This window comes from Bemisia tabaci, chromosome 4 (assembly GCF_918797505.1).
Source record: "Bemisia tabaci chromosome 4, PGI_BMITA_v3".
NCBI lineage: Eukaryota > Metazoa > Arthropoda > Insecta > Hemiptera > Aleyrodidae > Bemisia > Bemisia tabaci.
In genome coordinates, this window is record NC_092796.1 from 39847927 (window position 1) to 39861850 (window position 13924).

A 13924-nucleotide genomic window follows, 5' to 3' on the forward strand; every position below is an offset into this window, starting at 1 on the left:
AGGTGAAAGCGAAATATACGAAATTTTGTTGGTTACCCACTGTTTGTGTTTGTTTCGTTTAAATAATGTGTCTAATTAGATATCGATTGTGTTCAATTTTTATTTTAATCTCGGTTAAATACTCGATTTTTACTAACTTATCTTCCCACGCAAACTTGTCGCAGGTCCGTAATGAGTCCCGTCCCATGAAGACGGTACCTAACTGGAAATAATCCCAGAAGTTTCATTACTGCGATTCGAACTTGGCACAAATCCCATGAAAATGTCTCGTGGAGACAAGGCCCTATACAAGATAGGCGTGGAGTGGTGTCAAAAAATTAGAAAAATCTCGTTGCGTAATTTAAGGACAGTCCTTCAGCTTTCGTTTGCAAAAATATCCCCAAGTAGCATTTCTAACGGAAAAATCGGTATATGTTGCGATTTTATCGGCGATAAAATTGTCAGGACCATCAACATCTGAGCGATTATCCTCGATCTTATCGTGATAAAATGGCGCATTAATCGCCTGACAATTTATCACGATATTTTCGAAATAAAAGTCGCGATAAATGGCGATTTAATCTCGATTTTATCAACGAAAATAAATTTATCACGATTTTATTGAACTAAAAATTGCGATGTGTAGATTTAATCGTCATATATAGCAATATTTAATGCAATAATATCTCGATATATTGCCACCGATATAATCGCGATAACCAACCGATAAAATCGCTATTTATCGCGATCACTACTACTTGGGGCCTACGGCTGCATTCGGCCGACTTTCCGTTCAACTTTCAATCCATTTGTTGTGTTTTCGTGTTAGTGTAACACAATTTAAATTTTCATTTGACAAAAGCGGGAGAAGAGTTGAATCGTGCGAATTAGGTTTAAATTTAAGAAATACTTGAGGTTGAAATGAATCTACTTTCGCAGATGAGCAGCTAGAAATGTGCTCTTTGGCTAAAAGTAATGAGACCAAATCGAAAAAAATACTAAACTTTTAATAAATTTTTTTATTAAAAAGAAATTTCAAGATTTAAAAAATAAATAAAAAATACCATGATGAAATAAATAAAAATCCATCCATCTGATTCTACGGACCACTTCACAAATAACTATTCGCTTTCATTAGCATGGTGACTGATATGATGACTGCCATACAATATACATAATAAAGCTCTAAAGGCTTTTTATCATCTGGTTGATACGTATTCGTACGTTTTATTGCTGTCTATTACAAGAGAATATTATATTGATGAAATTTTAACAATTTATGCTGCTGTGTAATGAAATTAATTTTTTTCTTCACTCCAAACATGGATGGTTATGCTAGTATGATTTAAGTTAAAAATCTTCGTTTACTTTGTTATTCAGGGATCTAATTCCTAATTTAAGCTCTAAACTATACATCATTTAAGTTGTATTTACATCTCATCAATAAAGTACTTCTTTGGTTCCTCTGTTATTTATCTAAATTTTCTCCATAAAGTTAATTTTAGAAGGGAGGAAATTTCAGAACCACTCCCCTTTAGACAAAATTTAGAACTTCGGAGTCATTCAAACTAGAGCTCCAACAACATTTCTGTGTAAATTCAAAATATTCTTTCTTTTCTTTGCTGATTTTTTCCTAGTTTGAACAAATTTTCCAAGATTCGTCAAGGATGCACATGATGAAAAATTAGACACTCCTGCTCTTTTGAAAACTAGCATGGGTGTAGAATCAATCACTTATACATAGGTGGATTTGAGAGAAATTAGTACCAACAAGAAAATATATGATTCTTTGAGGGTAGAGCCAACAAATACAAAACATTTCTTTAGTGATCGAGCCCCTAGAAAAATAAGAATATGTTAAACTGGACATTTCTTAGTTGTGAAAGAATGCATCTTAAAAGTTGACAAGTTTAAAACCTGAAAATTTATTTCGAAAATATTCGTATATTATGCAGGAAGTTATGATAAAATTTGAGAGAAATTAATTTTCAATGGCCTCATGGCTACTGCAAAAAAAAGAGAGAGATCAAATTACCATGTCGAGTTGTTTTTTACACATGTTTTTTCAGGATACAAAAAAAAATTCCAGTTAAAACGATTTTATTCCTTGCGTTCTTTTCCTGAATCCTTGTATGGGCGTATTTGAACAGCCAGAGAAAAAAAAAATGTGTTCTCTGACATTATATTCAACTGTTATTTTTTTTTCCTCCTTTTTTTGTAAATTGTCAGAGAAAGAGATAGGAAAAAAGCCTCTTAATAATGGGCATGCAATAATTTCTGATTTTGGTTTCCAATTATTTTTGCTGGTTACCAGACTAGATTTTTATCTTAAATGGAAGTTTTTCCAGCCTTTTCGGGAACTGGAGTTACAAGATTAATGTATGATTCTAGGTACTGTGTATAATTGAGCACAGGTTGCTATATTGATGGAACCAATAAGTTAGAAGAACTTGGCCGCCTTGAAAACAAATAAAAACCCAAGATAAACGTTACATTCAGTGAACTTCACATTAGGTATTATGTTAAAGGAAAGCAGCTACTTCCCTGAGTATTTGGAACAGTCAAAAATTTGCTTCAAAACTGTAGAGAGGAAATGATGTTTTTCAAACAATGCTCATTTTCATCAAAAAGATTGGATTGGCCTAAAAAATGTAACCGAGTAACAAAACTAGAAACGAAGTATAAAAGAAGGAAACTTCAATAGAAAATTTGAAATCTTTCAAATTGTTGGTAAGTATAAATTCATTAAATTTTTTCGGTTTCATAGCAATGGCTGAGATATCATAATTTCATTGGTTCTTACATGTATGTAATCAGTACTATTTTGCTCTTCAAGTATGAGCAGCATGAGCACGGTCTAATATTGTTGGTTACTTTTGCTAATGATGCGGGACTAAGCTGAATCAATGCTGATGTATATGATCTATCTGTAATTAGCAATGTTTGCGCTTGTATCAGGTCATGATTCCTTCATTTCCATCTTCTGTTGAATGCTCCTTTATTTAGGATGGGTCAGTATTGTTCTATTTCATCTGCACATACCTTCCCACAGACATTACTCACTATAACTATTTTTTAAAATTACTTTTAAAAACTTGTACATGATGACTAAATTCTCAACTCCTCAGGAGGACCAATCGCTTTCACAGTGTATTCTTATGCAAGGTAAAGGTAAAATCTATTTTTACATTTTGACGAGAAGGTGATTTTCTAAACTTAGAGCTCTTAGGATACATTATGCACATAGAGGAAAGAAATCTTCAATACGAAAAATCGAAATGCAAGTAGAAATAGGAATACAAATGATTCTAGGCTAGCAGATCACTTATATCATTATTCTGTCCCACTACTTCAAATATTTCTATGAGTTATTGGCATGTCAACTTCTTGCAACGCAAACAAAAGGACAAATTAAATCTTACATGTATAAGATGATTATAAAACTTGGAAAAAGGAATAAAATGAAACCGCCAATTACTAATCTTGGCAAGGCTTAGCTAGTATTGATTAAATCACAAGATTTCAAGTCAGAAAATTATTTCCATAAAAAAAACCCCACAGTTGAGACCATAAAAAATATCAAATACATTATAATTTCAGTGACATTGCAAACAGACTGACAGCTCTCATTATTGACCATGTCTTAATACAATCAAAAGATATCACCAAATACAACAGGTTGACACAAGAAATTTTGCAATCCTTTTTGCTTCTTACATGGAAGAAATGGGTTTCTATCAAAAATATAGGTGAAATGGGCGAGTAAATTGGCTTTACCTAACTTTTTTGCATTCCAAACCTGCCGGTTTAGGGCTGAGATACAAACCGGGGTTTAATGAGGTTCTAAACTGTCAGGTGTGGGGCGGAAAAAAGTTAAGTAATAAAGATTATATTATTGCCAAAAAGTATGTGATAATTTGCATTAGGCTTGATCAATATTCTACAGCACTCAAGTATTAGTATATTCATTATAGACAGGAATAGTTGCACGATCAAAGTTTTAATAATCTCCAAGTTCTACATGAGCAGATGCTCTTGACCTAAAAGGTGACTCACCCAACTAGTAGCAATGGACAAAATATGAGTTTCATTTTAAGATATGGAAAAGAATGATGAGTGATGAATTTTTCCTGATGCAGCGGTACTACAAGATAGATAAAACTTGACTATGAATTTTCCCGGAGGAGAGTATAGGGTTTTTGACTTTGTCTTCCTAGTGAGGGCTGAGGTAAGACGGTAAGCCTGAGAAAAGTTGAAAGATGATCATCTCCAAAAGTAAGATGATGTGGAGGGGTTTTTCTTGGCGGACAAATGAAAAAACCGAATCATTCAACAAAAAGTTCTTCAGAGCCTGAAAGCGAAAGGATTTCTTCATTGATCAGTTGAGTCGGAATCCGAAATATAAACGTAATTAAGTGTGATAAGATGATAATAATATAAGATTTTGGTTCTAATCCCTCAAAGAAAAGCCAGTCGTTAGAATTCAGAGTCTAAATATTTCTCATCCCCATCTTGGTCATTTTTCTGAAGTGAAATTTTGACAAACAAATATTACTATAATATTAAAACCGGTTACATAATGATTTTATGTGCAAATCTACAACATTAGGTACACTGTGTGTAAAAAATTTTCGAGGAGAAGTTGCAATCATCACAGGAAAAACGCTGTCAGGAATTTCCTTATTTTTCAACCCCATTTGTCTATTCCCCTTGATATTTCATCCGATTTTCATGGATCTGAACCTTTTCCTGACAAATGCCATATAAACACTCAGACATTGTCAAATTTCTTTCAATAAAATGTTTATTGCAGAAAAAAGTTATAAATATTTCAACTTGAAATTTTCTGATACCTGTTTCAGATAAAAGCGCGAATAAAATTCTATGAATAATTGAAAGCAAAATATTCACGAATTTCCTTGAAAATCCGCGTTTTATCAGACAAAAGGCAATGTCTGATGGCTCATACAGTGTTCTTCCTAAGCACGGCAGTATAGCTATAGTGAGCATTGATTTTGCTAAAGGTTTGTCAAAGAGGGTATGTCTGACTGAATAACTTTCTGACTCTTGGCAACGCTAAAATTATTTTATTTTAAAGAGAGCAATCTTTTTTTACATTTGAGTATAAAAGTACAAAATATATACATCCTCATAAGTTTCTTTGCTTTAAAGGCTTTTTAAATTTGTTATCTAGTCTCTGGATTATTCAAACTTTTCAAACTCCTACACCAATTCCACTCTTCAAAGATTTCTGTATGATAATATGGTCAGGAAAAAAAGAAAGTGCCTCTCAGTATGAAAGTATCCAAATATTTAGTCTTGAGGAAAATTTTGCAGAGAAAAGGCAAAATTTTGAGCTGTGCTGAAGAATTTTGAACAGAAAAGTTTGTAAAATAATAATTTATTTGAATGCTATGATCACAAAAGTGGCTAAAGATTGTTGTCAGAAGCTGTCTTCAGTTCAAGTTTAATTTGCGATCCCCCCCCCCCCCCCCCCCAAAAGGAACTCGGGGCAGTTTTTAAGATGGGAAGCTAGCGTAGTAATGAAAAGACTGAAACATGATCTTGTAATCTTGAAGTGTGTGTGCTTCAAATTTTCATGGAAACCTTCTGGAGTTGAAAAGATAAATAGAATAAAAGGCCACGAATGTCTTGCAACATTCTGCTGTTGTTGTGGAATTATTTATTCTTCACTATCTTTGGAAGACTTCAACAAGTTGGTACAAGATGTTTAATTTTTACTCTAATCAAAAGTTGGAAGGTTAAAGAAGACCTCATTAAAATTTCACAATTCACTTGTATTTTATTTAGTTTTTAGTATTTCCTTTTGGTTCCCTGTACTGTATTATGCAGCATTACAATTTTTGTAAATTTTGATGGATTTTGAACAAAGAAGAAGAAACAAGGCAGAAAAAGGGGAGTAAATTTGAACTGGCCCTCATTTTTAAAGATAGCTTTCTAGCGGAGCTGTTTCTATGCTCTCATATTACTTTTGCACCAAGCGAGACAAAAGTTGGGTCTGTTATGAAAGATATAAAAGGAACCTGAGGCATTTTGGTTCTAGCTTCATAAGAACATTCCGTAAGACATTGATATAAATTTTCCTTACAAGAGGTTATGCAGTAGGTTTCATTCACTTTGGGCTAAAAAGTTCTGAAACTAACCATTATATGGAATTTTAAAGACTAGACTCAGTGCTGACCAATCAGAAATTTACAAATTGCCATGCACGGAGACTTATACTCATGACCTAGAGGAGTAGAACATTTAACACTTTGAGTGCCACAGCTATATGACAAATTATTTTGTCCACACAAATTATTCATCAAACAGCTTTTTTGAGTCTTCCATTATTAAGGCGATCAAATGTTATGTAATTAGTTTTTTCCTCCAGTTTTTCCATCCCTTCCAGCCCCCCTTCCTACCTCTGTTAAACACCAAGGTATAAGATAAATTTAACACAGCCCCCCCCCCCCCCCCGGTAAGACTTAAATAACGCCAGCTGGAAAAAACTTCTCCTGATTTTAAATAGCTTTTCAATAGCCTATTAGTCTTTTTCTTGTCCAGAGAATTGCACAATTTTTTCTTTTCTTTTTTTAAATGTGAGTTCTTCATTAAGGCTTCTAAATCCCCCCCCCCCCCCATTTCCCTCGTGCATCACAAAATACTTGAACTTTTGAAACGAATTGGGCAACCTTCCAGGCAGATTTTGCTTCAGGCTAAACAGAACGCAAGATATTTTCATATTCAAAAGGAAGAGGATCAACTAAATTTAAAAACAATTTGGACATTTTTACAGTTTTTCTTTGGTATTTCAAGGAATCTAGGGATCATTTCAAATTCCTCCATAGTTCCTGGGTAAATTACTTCAAATTTAAGAGAAAGACCTGCTTACAAAGTTTGAGAAATATTAAGTTACCTTCACGAGAGATAACTTCTTTCTCCCTAAGAGCGAATCGGCGCATTTTCATCAGTGATTTCAAGGAACTGAGCATACACATCTCTCCAGCATAGGCCTTTCATGTTGAACATGAACTTGTAATAACCTCCATCAGCACAAACAACTGAAAACGAGAAAAACTGATCATGAGGGAGAAAAAGACACAAAGAAAGATTTCTGTATTATTTATGACCCACTCATTGAGCCAGGTTATTTTTCCTTGGGAGCAAATCACACTAAATTTCCTATAAAAGAACTACGGTAAGACCTCGGTTTATTGGATTTTAGAGGTCTGACGAATCAATCCGTTAAATCACGCAATCCATTAATTTGAATGAGCATGAAGCCCTAAAAGGGACCAGGAGATCAATCAATTAAATTGCCGAATTTGCTTAATTGTGATCCCATAAATTGAGGTCTTGCTGTACTCTAATAATGACTTATCAATTCAAAACTAATATTAAGCTAACAAATTTCCTAATTTTTCAAAGGATTTACAACATTCTGTAAACTGCTCTTTTCTTCATTTTTATACTTTACACACCCTGTCACATTTCAGCAACTGCGCATTGAAATGAAACTGATTGCTCCACCAATTTCAAATTCTAGAAGATTTTGCTCTCTTTCACAATATCAAGGCCAGTTTCGGATGGAGCTCTTGCATGCCACAAGGATTTGCGGTTTAAAAACACTATTTTAAATATAATTTTGCAAGAGACACGATGGTGCCGCTGATTTTCCTGAAAGCAACTCCCAAACTTACAAGGAAGCTCTAAAAGTTGAGGTTATAAGCCAATAAACCAACAGAAGAAGAAGAAGAAGAAGAAGAAGAAGAAGAAGAAGAAGAAGAAGAAGAAAGTTGAGGTTACTATACTAAATGTCTCTAGATGGCTGTGGGCTCCTCTACTGGAGTAAAAGCCACTAAAATAACAAAAAGAAGAAGAGGAGGAGGAAAGGTGAGGTTATGTTGGAGGAGATTGTCTACATCACGAGAGTCCACCTTTGCACCTGGTCAAAGTCTCCTTGCGTAGATAGGGAGGAAATACATTGGCAGGTTTGCCTTGGTTACACCCTTAGAGTCACTACACAAAATGGCAATCCTGCCGATGTATTCGCTTCCTATCTACACATATCAAGTATGGCTAAATATAAAGGCAGACTCGCACTTAAACATCTAAGTGATCCCCTCCATTACTGTCTCAACTTTTAGAGCTTTTTGTAAGCTTTGAGCTTGTTTCAATGAAAGCCAGTTGCACCATTGTGTTACTCACAAAACTTGACAATAGAACAAGAGTTTAAATCGCAAATCCCTGAGGTACATAAGAGCTCCTTTACAGAGGACAGTTCAAATTTATCAACATCAAATTCTTTGGAGTTCTGAATAGAAGAGGTTAAAAAAGTGTTCTCGAAAATTCCAAATTAATAACAGATTTCTTTGAGATAAAGTTTTGGCTTCCTACAGGAGCACATTGTATATTTATCATTTAGTAGAGTTTTCAAAAAGCTAGAATTTGAATCGGCAAGATTCTACAAAGAAAATTGGCTCTTCTCCAAAGGGAAGAAGCCACAACTTACCAATAATTGAATTGGCATCAGAACCAAATGCACAAATACTTTGAGGACCACCAGGAATTTGAAACTTGCAAAAACTCCAGTTTGAATTGAAATACTTTGGCAGGAAGGGAGTTGATGCTAAACTGGAAAGTTAACAGGAAATTTCGGTTTAAAATGGATATTAATCATGGTAAATTGGACTGTGTTAGGCAGAAAAGAGGCAAGTCCATTCAACTGTGTGCAAACTTTATCAGACAGCATATTTTGATATGCCAGATTAGTTTGACTTATCCTTCTGTCCATTTTGGGGAATTTACTTTATACCAGATTAGAATTCCCAGAAATTTTAAGGACAATTTGCATACCTTTCTTCCATAAAGAAATACACTGTCTGACAAAATTTGGCTACAACTGAATGGACTTTATTCCTTCCTGCTTATACTGTTCAATTATCAATCAAAAAGGCTAGGCTCTGAAGCAAGATGATAGGTTCAATACTGATAGAGGAGATAAAAATATTGCAAGATTTTCCAAGAGATCCTGAAAGAGCTGTGGCTACTCAAACATGAAGGCTGCATTCGTTGTTGCTTCTAGGATAATTCTTTCCTCCAGGAAGACCCCACATGGTTTATATTAGTTTAAGAGAGCCTTTAACACAGCATCATAAAAAGGATAATTTTGCAACCCCAAAGTGAAATTTAACGGTAGGTATAGCTTTAGAAGTAGATCTTTGCAAAAGATTACAATAATTTTTCATCACAACAAATACAAAATAATAGAGCAAAATAAATGATTTTGACAAACTGCAATATTTTATATTTGATATCTTGAATTTTTAACACTTAAAAATCACTGTAATCCTCTGCAAGGATCCATTCTCTTCATTATAGTGTTGAAATTTACTGGAGATTTGTACCTAAAAATTGTGATTTCTATGATGCCATGTTAAATGTCTCAAACCTCTTTCAATCCCAATATAACGGGATCTCCTTAAAAAAGAGCGCTGCTAAAGGGGCATTTATGAATACAGTCACTGGGTACTATTCTTAGTGCACTTTCAGTGCAATTTTATCAAGAACATGCATATTTTCTAAACTACATGATTTTGCATTCGGTTTCATTATCTGTTCTTTTATTTCTCCTTCTTCCACTTAATTTAATCATGCTACGTATGCAACTTATTGTGTTTTATTTACCTTGATTGTTTATTCAAATTTTGATCCTGTATTGAGAAGATATGAACTGTGCCATGATTACTTGAAACACACAAGAATGTTGAATCATTATTAAAATTAATGCAAAATATCTGTGCAGGGTTAATGCCTCGCCGCAGTTCATTCAGTTTAGACCCAGTTGCTGTATCGAAAACTCTAATTAATGTTCCCTGAAAAAAAGAGATAAATCAGCTTTAGAATTTGATCAATTTTTACGTACAAAGCACAAAGAGAAAAGGGCTTTGACTTTGGAGTTGACATGAAGGATATTCGAGAAAATAAGGATAAAAAGATACTCAATTCATTAAAATAGATAAGACTAACATTAACACGATGTGTTAAAGTCATATAATTTAAACTGATTAAAATTCTCAGCGCAACTCTAGGTACATCTTCTGATTGAAGCAAAAAAAAAAAAAAAAAAAAAAAACTTTGGTGTTGGATTATAGTTGAATGAACTACCTTGGTATGAATAATGACTTAACTAACCTTTTCTGAAGCAGTTGCCAGTCTTGTGCCTTGTAAGTTAAGTGCAATACATCCTAGATGAGCTTCATGCGCAATAATATCTACTGGGGCTCTTTCTGTGTCAGCTAGATCTACAAGTTGAACACTTCCAGTTTTACGACCAGGGAATGCTAATAGTGAATTATTACTGTTGGGGCATAGAACGCATAAACCTAAAAAAAGGAAACAATTTAGGAACTTTACAGGCTGAGCAACAGATACAAAAATTTAAATCTTTAATGTAAAACGAATTCAAAAGGAAAGAACTAGGTAAGATCAAGTTGCAATGTAGAAACAGGCAAGAGGTTTAAATCCTAATCGATAGAATTAATGTGAAAGCTAAGGTTTAAGTCCTATTCTAACATTCAAAGTATGATTCGTTACCTTAATGTACATTTCCAAGGAGTGGAAATTCAACTTGTTGGGCTCAAAGCTACTCTAAGTTCATTTTTCCCAAAATTGGACTTGAGTCCTATCTGCTTAGTTCTGCTTGAAAAAGTATAGTTTTACCAGTCAATGCCAGACTTTGGTCATACGAGCCATGAATACATATTGTAGCAACTTCTTATGAAGATAAATTAAATGAATATTATATGATAGATATAACAGATGATAGAGGTATATGATGGATTGTTGCCTGTGATTGTCTAGGTTCTTTCACAGGGTGATAAATGAATGGAAAAATAATATTCTCTGACTTCTCTCTGAATTTTTTGTATGAAAAAAAAAGAGATTATTTGACTACTTTTGGAAAGGTGTGCCTTGCGCTGCTGAATTTATGTGCAACTAGAGTTTGTATAAATTGTACTGTTTCAGTGAAGCTTGGAAATTTCAATGAAGCTTCCCTTGGCGATGATATACTGTCGACCAGATAGACCACTCAATGCAGAGTCCTTTACAGATAGTAGAATCCTCTGACCTCTGACAACCTCCTGTCTTTCCTGCTTTTTGCAATTTCCTTACTTTTTCAGCTTCCCCAGGACGTTTAACACCCTGTTTCATTTTGATACATCATGGGTAAGATATTATACAGACTCATGACTTCTATAAATTGACAACTGAATGAGCCAAGTTTCTCCAGGCCTTTCTTCGAAAAAAAAAAAACTTACCTTTGGGATTAGGATGTGTCTCAAAAACATGAAGTTGCTGTGGCGACTGTGTGAAAGTGTAGACCTTGATGACACCTTCAAGAATAACGACAATGCGGTCTCTCCGCAACCGTACACCTTTGACAGGAGCATTAAATTCAAGAGAAATCACAGCTTGCTTCTTCAAGTCATCCCATACCATAACTGATTTGTGAGAAAAAAAATAATAAATAAAATAGTAAAATAAATACCAAAAAAGATATTGACAAGTTTTTATGACACAGACCAAATGGAAATTAGATCATACAAATGATGACATTTGTATTTTTACCACAAAAGTTATGTAAATTAAAAACAATTTTAACTTGTTCAGGAGTTTTTTTTTTTTTTTTTTTTTTTTTTTTTTTTTTTTTTCTTTTGTATTTTAGGCGGTCTTGATAACAGATCCAGTTGAATTCCTACTTACTGCTGACAGTTATTTTAAAGACACAAACTTCCTTCGTATAAAAAAATGTTGGTTGCAAACATTTTGGTCTCCTAATTTTTGCTCTTAAATCTCATTTGTCCATGCATCAGTTCGTTTCCAGATCATCCTATCTCAAACTCTTCTCTAATGGCACTTTAAAATTTTAATACGATAGTTTTGTTGCGTTTCTTGAGATCTTTTATCTACTAGTGGTCAGTGATTAATGTTCTTCATCAAACTGCTCCATTACCACTTTCCATCATTTTAAATCAGTGAAAAGATTTCATGTTCCATGCAAAGTTCCAAATCCAGTTCCAAACATGTGTTTATTTACTATTGCTATCTTAACTCAAGATAAATCTTGATGCTATGTTTTACCCTACCTACTTGTGGCTGCCAGGAAAGAGAAAGAGAGTACCGTCTATAAAAAACATAGACTTGAAAATCTGAAGATTTTACCTTTGTTTAAAGGGTATTTAGGATGGACTCCACCACCAACTAAAGCCAGATAGTTGCATCGAAACAACATTTCTACACAGCTGAGTCCGCCATCTGGAAAATCTTGTCGTTCTTTCTCTTTGAGTGGATCGCAATTATACACCCTAAAACCATCTTCCATGCCACAGGCAAAACAACCTGGTAACAAACAGAGGATGATAAGAATAGGGCAGTCGCATAGTCTTAGAAACGTGTTACACTGGTTAGAGAATTTACAGGATGATCATAAGTTCTGCACCACCCAACCCCTCCAGCCTTTAAGGTTCTTGCCCCTCTCCAGGATAGTCCCTTTCAATTTTGGGGGTTTCCAAAAGTTTTTTCCTTTGATCTAGGAGCACCTCACAAAATTTCAAGCCTCAATCTCAATTTCCTGGTGCTGGTGGTGCAGAACTTTAGGATCAACCGGTAGAATAACTAACAAAATAAAAACCCCATCAAAATGCAGAGTTCCTGGACCCAATATCTTGGGAATTTCTAGCGATTTTCAAGAGACAATGTCTTCCTTGATATGGCTCTCACTTAGACTCTCCTACTTTCAAACTGTACCTATCGAACAAGTTTTTCATCCGACACCACATACTTTCAATCTTATTCGCGTGAAACAGAAGATATTCTATCTTCAGGTGGGCGTTGAGAGGATATTTTCTTCGGCTTGTGGAACAGCGCTTGCAAGACAGATAAGCAGACATGATCAAAAACCTGGTTGTAAGGGACGAGTTTCTGTTTTTCAAGTAAATTATCAGGTTACAATACTTAGCTCTTGGATGAAGCATAAAACAATTTGAGATAGTGGCTAGAGTTCAGAATACAAGCCGTTGTAACGCTTAACCTTCACAACGTAGCTGCTGAACTGTTAGGAGATTTCAAATGGCATATAGTTCTTCCAGTTGGATAAGGGTTTTGGGGAACTGATAGTCTCAATAACAGCTCGTGGCCTAAGTTGTATCCAGAATACTTGAGGACATGATGACGTGAACAGTTGAGGTATTGCTCTTTTGATTTCCAATGAAATCAGAGCAGTTAAGCCCTTGCATGCGTGTCAGAATATACGTCAATTCAGTCACTAAACTCACGAGTATTTGAGTTTACTAGATACTGCTTGTCAAAAAGGTAGCTTCAAATATAACATTGATAGCATAGATAAGAACATGAAGTCCATGACTTATGAAAATATGTTTACCTCTGTCTTGATTAAAACCAGCGTACAATAATCCATTTCCAAATGGATTTGCTTGATTCAGATTCATTTCGGGAGATGATTGAGAAGCTGACTCGAAATTTCTTGAAGCTCTAAGGAGACATTCAAATATGAAGGAAGATAACACGACTTACATTACAAAAAACACAAATGGAAGCTATCAAATTTCGAGCAAAGGTTTGTGACAAAAAGGTATCGTGGTGATAAACCTTACACAATTAAAATGAATCAATTCGAATCAAAACTGTAGTTGAACATTATGATACTGATAATCCATTTCTACAAAGATAAAATTAGATATGCGAGTGCAGAATGAGAAAAACACTGGAACAAGAAAAGCAACGTCAAATCAAATGAAAGATCGCAATTCGCTTTCGCTATCAAGTAAATAGACTCTTATGCCAGTGTTGTCAGCTATCGTACTTTTACTTTTAATTTTAATTTTGAAATTTTGTACGATGCAAAGTTCTACGGCGAGAA

At 34.4% G+C, this 13924-nt stretch overlaps 1 protein-coding gene across 2 annotated transcripts; it reads right to left on the bottom strand.

The window, feature by feature from the left end:
- Positions 1–978: 978 nt before the first annotated feature.
- LOC109031531 (WD repeat domain phosphoinositide-interacting protein 3) lies at positions 979–13817 on the bottom strand. Of its 2 annotated transcripts, XM_019043094.2 has the most exons (8): positions 13427–13817; positions 12208–12384; positions 11304–11486; positions 10177–10367; positions 9670–9857; positions 8495–8616; positions 6899–7043; positions 979–4330 (listed from the first exon to the last, which is right to left on the bottom strand). In XM_019043094.2, the coding sequence occupies exons 1-7, from the start codon at positions 13491–13493 to the stop codon at positions 6925–6927; spliced, it is 1047 nt and encodes a 348-aa protein (XP_018898639.1). In that variant the 5' UTR covers positions 13494–13817; the 3' UTR covers positions 979–4330; positions 6899–6924. The 2 variants fall into 2 exon arrangements, with proteins under 2 accessions (XP_018898639.1, XP_018898638.1); XM_019043093.2 differs by having other exon boundaries at positions 2063–7043.
- Between the last annotated feature and the right edge of the window lie 107 nt (positions 13818–13924).

Bases quoted from the DNA above. Each gene is read 5' to 3' on its own strand.
- LOC109031531 (XM_019043094.2), bottom strand. From the start codon at position 13,493: ATGAATCTGAATCAAGCAAATCCATTTGGAAATGGATTATTGTACGCT. The intron at 11,487-12,207 runs GTAAAATCTTCA...CTCACAAATCAG, and splicing joins TAAATACCCTTTAAACAAAG to TTATGGTATGGGATGACTTG. The intron at 10,368-11,303 runs GTAAGTTTTTTT...TCCTTTTTTTAG, and splicing joins GACACATCCTAATCCCAAAG to GTTTATGCGTTCTATGCCCC.